The sequence below is a fragment of the Polyergus mexicanus genome, unplaced genomic scaffold, assembly GCF_030449975.1.
Source record: "Polyergus mexicanus isolate NDT 795.1 unplaced genomic scaffold, iyPolMexi1.0 SCAF_8, whole genome shotgun sequence".
Lineage (NCBI taxonomy): Eukaryota > Metazoa > Arthropoda > Insecta > Hymenoptera > Formicidae > Polyergus > Polyergus mexicanus.
Genome location: NW_027223328.1, coordinates 6,414,348 through 6,419,977, shown reverse-complemented (window position 1 = coordinate 6,419,977; position 5,630 = coordinate 6,414,348). Strand labels below are relative to the sequence as shown.

Below are 5,630 nucleotides of genomic sequence, written 5' to 3'. Positions count from 1 at the left end.
AGAATATACTAAGCGAAGGTCCGTGTCTCTGAGAGACAAGATAGTTAGAGCGCCACGGTGGCTCTTTCCATAACTGAGGGGGATAAGGTTGGATCGCACGCCGTCGGTAATTCCAACACTTCCCCTTCCACAACCACTTGATCCTAGGATGACGTCTTCAGCCCCAGAAGTTCGACACATCGGGCATGCTTCGGTTTTGTCAAGGCCTTGGTTAGTACGTCTGCCGGCATCTCGTCCGATGCTACGTGCCCCAGAACCACTTGACCGGACTCCACGACTTCACGCACGAAATGGTGGCGGATGTCTATGTGTTTGGTTCGTGCGTGGAAAACCGGGTTGATTGCCAGTCTCTGCGCACTGACGTTATCGTTGAACAGATTAATAGGTCCAACGTCTATCGCGCCCAACTCCAGCAGAAAACGTTGAAGATGCACGGCCTCTTTGGCCGTCTCGCTTAAAGCCATATATTCGGCCTCTGTGGTTGAAAGGGCGACGGTCCGCTGTTTCCTCGAATCCCAGGCCACGGCTCCTCCGTTCATGACAAACGCGTACCCGGTGAAGGAACGCCGGTCATCGATTGAACCTCCCCAATCGGTATCCACGTAGCCTGTCAGGGAGCCGTTCCCATGACTATAGAAGATCCCCTGGTTGTTAGTACCTTTGAGGTACCTAAGTATCCTTTTTGCGGCGCCTCAATGAGTCTCGTTGAAGCAGTCGTTAAACTGGCTCAATGTGTTCGTGGCATGAGCTATATCCGAGCGCGTTGCTAGTGATAGATAAAGCAAACACCCTACTAATTCCCGGTAAGGTGGTTTCTCGCCGTCCGCGCTTGACCAAGTTGCGCCCCTTACCAACTTCGTCCCGACATCTAGAGGAGTCGAGACGGCGTTACAGTCGGACATCCCGAATCTCAGAAGAATGTCTTTGATGTACGTCCTCTGATTTATAAATATGCCCTTGTCGCTTCTGGAGAAATCCATCCCCAAACAACGTTTAAGATCGCGGAGGTCCTTTACCTCGAAGAGACTCGTTAACTCTCGTCCGAAACGATTGATTTCCTCTGGGTCGCGACACATCACCAGTATGTCGTCTACGTAGATGATGATGATCAGGATCTCTTTCCGATGCCTCACGTAGACGCAGGGATCCCCGTTTGTAGGCTTCGCACCTAACGCTCACAATTTCCTGTCCAGTCGTTTATTCCAGGCGCGGCCAGCTTGCTTTAGGCCATACAGAGCTTTATTCATAAGACATATCTTATCTCCCGCTGCCAACGCGCTCAAGATAGTTGTTGCCTTGATAGCCACCTGATCCTTGTTCCCTTCTATGCGGACGAGGTACTACAGAATCTCTTCCATCCGGTCTGGTACCTCCATGTACACCTCCTCGTCCAGCTCCCCGTTCAGGTACGCTGTTGCCACGTCATATTGTCGGATATGCATTCCGCTTTTCGCTGCAAATGCAATCGTCAATCGTATGGAAACTAGTCGCGCTACTGGCGCGTATGTTTCGTGAAAATCTTTGCCATATTGTTGGGCGTAGCCCTTCGCCACTATCCTGGCCTTATGCCTCTCCAGAGCGCCGTCTGTGCCATATTTATTTCGTAGCACGAAACGGCTACCGATTATATTAGATGCCTTTGACCTGTCCACTAGATCCCACGTGTCCTTTCTGAGAATCGATTTTACTTCGTCAGCCATGGCCCTCGTCCATTCAGCTGATTCTGGACTGGCCATTGCTTGAGCCATTGGGATTTCGCTCAGGAAAGCGAAATTATCTTCTTCTCCGGCGTAGTTCGATGCTCCATGGACCTTGCGAGGTCTTCCGGGACGCCCGATCCGCTCTATTCTCGGCCTGCCTGGACCTCGTCTTGATGCGTTTTCTTCACGTTCTTCGCGGGTGACTCCTTCGTCATCGTGGTCATCTTCCTCGATCTCGAGATGTAAGTCCCGGTTGTTGAGTAGATTGATCATTACGTGTGGCTCTTCGCGTTCTGCTGCGTCTGCGTCGTCTGATGAACTCAATATCTCTTGACGTGAGACATCCCGCGGGAGGAAATCCTCCCAATTATCAGTCGACTGAGTTTGAACTCCATCCGTAAAACTGACATCCCTGGACGTCTCGATTCTTTTCTCCTCCGGTAACCATATTCTGTACGCTTTCGATTCTGTGCTGTATCCCACGAAGATCCCCTTCCTTGACCGTGCCTCCAGCTTCCCCTTGCCTGGTGATCTGTCCAGTACCTTGCTTCCGAAACGTTTAAAGATAGACACGTCCGGTGGTTTTCCGAACCACTCTTCGTGGGGGGTTCTCCCTTTGAGCTTGCTAGTTGGCGACCTGTTGCGGATGTAGTTAGCCGTGTTGACGGCCTCCGCCCAAAAAGTTGGTGGTAGGCCTGACTGAATTAACAGGCATCTCGCCATTTCCATCAGTGTTCTGTTGCGTCTCTCGGCGACGCCATTCTGCACCGGGTTATATGGAGCCGTCAACCGTCTCAAAATGCCGCGTCTCCTGAGCAGCTGGTCGAATTCCTGATTAACGTACTCCCGTCCGTTATCGGACTGCAGGCATTTTATCGCCTTTCCGTGCTGCGTGATCATCAGCGCTCTGAAACTTTCGAACTCGCTTATTACTTGATTCTTTTGGTTGATAAATCTTACCTCACACCATCCCGAAAAATCATCTATGAAAGTAGCAAAATATTGTTTCTTTCCGTGTGAAGCGACTCTCATCGGGCCACAGATGTCAGAATGTATGAGTTGGCTCTTGGCTGTCACTCTCTCCAAAACCTTTGGAAATGGGATTCGACACATCTTCCCCTGGAGACACACATGGCACTGGAAATCTTCGTTGATGTTCTCGACATCGATTCCTTAAATAGATCCCGTTTTGATGGCCTTGCGGAGAGATTGGACATTGAGATGTCCCATGCGAATGTGCCAATCTTCGAGGATATTTTTCTTCGCCGTCTTCGTTGCGTCGTCCGTTCCGGAGATCTTCCTGCACTCGGCGTTCGTTAACTCGAGAAAATAATAAAGTCCCCTTTCTCGTTTCGCGGTGAGTAATATTTTGTCGGCGCGGTCAATTACCTCAGCTTTCGTGTCGATAAACACGACTTTATGTCCTTTGTCGGTAATTTTACCGACTGAGATGAGATTCGCCCATAGGTCCGGTATGAATAGCGTATCACTAAACTCGATCGTCTTCCGTTTACCGCTCATGTTTCGAATGATGCGTTGCCTATTCCTTTAATGTCCGCGCAAGCACTGTTCGCGAGATTTAGTTTTCCGCGATTAAAGTTTCAATTGATTTGTGTGAACGATTCGATATCCTTGCACATATGCGACGTGCAGCCACTGTCAAAACACCAACCGCCTCGGTCCGCGTGTTTCCCGGTTCGAAAATCTCCGTTTTCCAACGTATCCGACGTCGTTGCAAGGCACACGCTTTCGACGCTGTTCTCGGATGGTTCTCTCGGCTTCTTTGTCTTTTGACAATTTTTCGCCCGGTGTCCGATTAGTCCGCACTTGTGGCACTTTATTTTCGAGTCATCTTTCGCACTACCGTACTTGCCCGTTTTTTCGCGTCGGTGTTTTTCCCTTTTGTTACTTCCGCCTTTCGACTTTCCGGCGAACATCGCGCTTTGCACCGAGCTCTTGTCCGTTTCCTTGCGAGCATCATATTCCTCCGCAATTTTGATTTTAAGCATCTCGAGAGGCGGTAGTTCGTCGCGTGACGATATTGCACATCTAAAGTTTTCGTAACTTTCCGGTAGACTCCGCAGAAGCATGACCGCCAATAGTTCTTGGTTGATCTCGACGTCCAGTTCCGACAACCTATCTACCGTGTCGAAGAATCTTCGAGAATGATCGCGCGCGTCGCCGCCATCTTGCAGCCTTAGGGACATAAGATGATTTAATAAGGCAGCCTTTCGCGCCGGCCCTTTTGACTGGTATATTCCTTCTAGCTTCTGCCAAATTGCACGCGAGGTCTCGCAGCCTTTCGTCTGCTTGATTTCGGACGGATTCATGGCAAGAATTATGTCCGATTGTGCCTTTAGGTCGGCCGCAATCCATTGACGCTCGGCTTCTGCCGACGCCGCATCGTTTCGTTGCACTTCGGGTTTTACGATTGTACCGCTCACGTAGCCCCACGCGTCGTTTTTTATGAGAACGGCGCGCATCTGTAGCTTCCACGTTTCGTAGTTGTCCTTGTTAAGGACCTCGAACTTTACGCCGGTCGCGGTCATTTTCGTGGTGCTTAACTCTCGGAATATAGTGATATCACTCGACGTCCGCCTGATTGGCGTGCTTCGCAACTTTCTAGATCTTTTATGCCGAATTTGCGCGTGACCCTGGGCCCATAACCTGTTGGCAAAGACTACGAGGGTATGCGCATGCAAACAAGAAAAAAAGAACACAAAGCACTTAATGACGATCTATGTAATGAGAGAATATCGTAATACAGGCAACCGGAAAACGTCTCAGGTTAGAATATACTAAGCGAAGGTCCGTGTCTCTGAGAGACAAGATAGTTAGAGCGCCACGGTGGCTCTTTCCATAACTGAGAGGGATAAGGTTGGATCGCACGCCGTCGGTAATTCCAACACATAATATAAACAAAATAATTTAAACAAAAATCTAAAGCCGTCGACTGCTGATAATATTCAATTATTCCAAGATTTAAAATACTATATTGATAAAAAATTGGATAATCTACGAGACAGAATCGGATATGATTTGAGGACGAAAATAATGGAATTAAAAAATACGATCGTTAGTGCAAATTTAATTTCTGCAGTTGGACCTAACTTAACTTCAACAAAAACACGTTTGTCTGTCAAAGTTCCAATTGAAACGTTGGATGAATTTTTGAACTATGAGAATGTGTTAAAGAATGATGAAGATGAGATTGAGACACTGGTAGTATATTTAACATTTTCAATAAATATTTTCTAATAATAAAATCTTTTCTATTTTCTTATCTATCATCTTTTTAATATTTCTTTTCTTAATTTTGCTTTTTTTATACAGCGAACTTTCTTCAGAGTACTAATTAATTCACAAACTAAGGCAAATTCATGCATTGCAATAATAATGACAGCTACTTTAGACAAAACAGTGGAATTGGAATATTCTAGCTTTGGTCGAAGCGTTGGTGGATATTCAAAAAGAAATTTTAGTACTACTCTAACGTGTATTACTATGAAAGAGGCTATTATGGATAAATTGGGAGAAGGATCAGAGACAGAAAATTTACAATCAAAGATTAGTAAATGGTTGTCAGGTGTTAAAGATCGCAAAGGCGGCAGAAAAGAACGTCAATCTGGAGTCAGAAGAAGATCGAGATCATCATAAGTACAAACTTTACTTTGAAGTTTACAGATATTGCTACAGATAATTTAATTGGACTTTATTAAGACTAATAGGATTACTATTTTTGTTTATGTTTAATATTTATTTTATTATTGCATTTATTAGAAAATCTATTTTTTACAAAAAGTGAACATACTTATTAAAATGTATTGTTTCTATGTTATGTTTATTAATTTTTCAATATTAGTTGTCTGATCCAGACTCATAAAAAATGAATTGTAGTTGAGTTTAAGCATAACTATATACGATAACTAT

General features: G+C 45.9%; 2 protein-coding genes across 2 annotated transcripts; one reads left to right on the top strand and one right to left on the bottom strand.

Annotated features, from left to right (window-relative positions):
• Nucleotides 1-2,873: 2,873 nt before the first annotated feature.
• On the bottom strand, nucleotides 2,874-3,221 carry LOC138935285 (uncharacterized). The gene has a single exon (XM_070299736.1). It carries the CDS (start codon nucleotides 3,219-3,221, stop codon nucleotides 2,874-2,876), a length of 348 nt encoding a protein of 115 aa, XP_070155837.1.
• Nucleotides 3,222-4,754: 1,533 nt separating this feature from the next.
• On the top strand, nucleotides 4,755-5,357 carry LOC138935284 (uncharacterized). The gene is made up of 2 exons (XM_070299734.1): nucleotides 4,755-4,922; nucleotides 5,034-5,357. Exons 1-2 carry the CDS (start codon nucleotides 4,755-4,757, stop codon nucleotides 5,355-5,357), a joined length of 492 nt encoding a protein of 163 aa, XP_070155835.1.
• Nucleotides 5,358-5,630: the final 273 nt, after the last annotated feature.

Bases quoted from the DNA above. Each gene is read 5' to 3' on its own strand.
- LOC138935285 (XM_070299736.1), bottom strand. From the start codon at position 3,221: ATGAGCGGTAAACGGAAGACGATCGAGTTTAGTGATACGCTATTCATA.
- LOC138935284 (XM_070299734.1), top strand. From the start codon at position 4,755: ATGGAATTAAAAAATACGATCGTTAGTGCAAATTTAATTTCTGCAGTT. The intron at 4,923-5,033 runs GTAGTATATTTA...TTTTTTATACAG, and splicing joins AAGATGAGATTGAGACACTG to CGAACTTTCTTCAGAGTACT.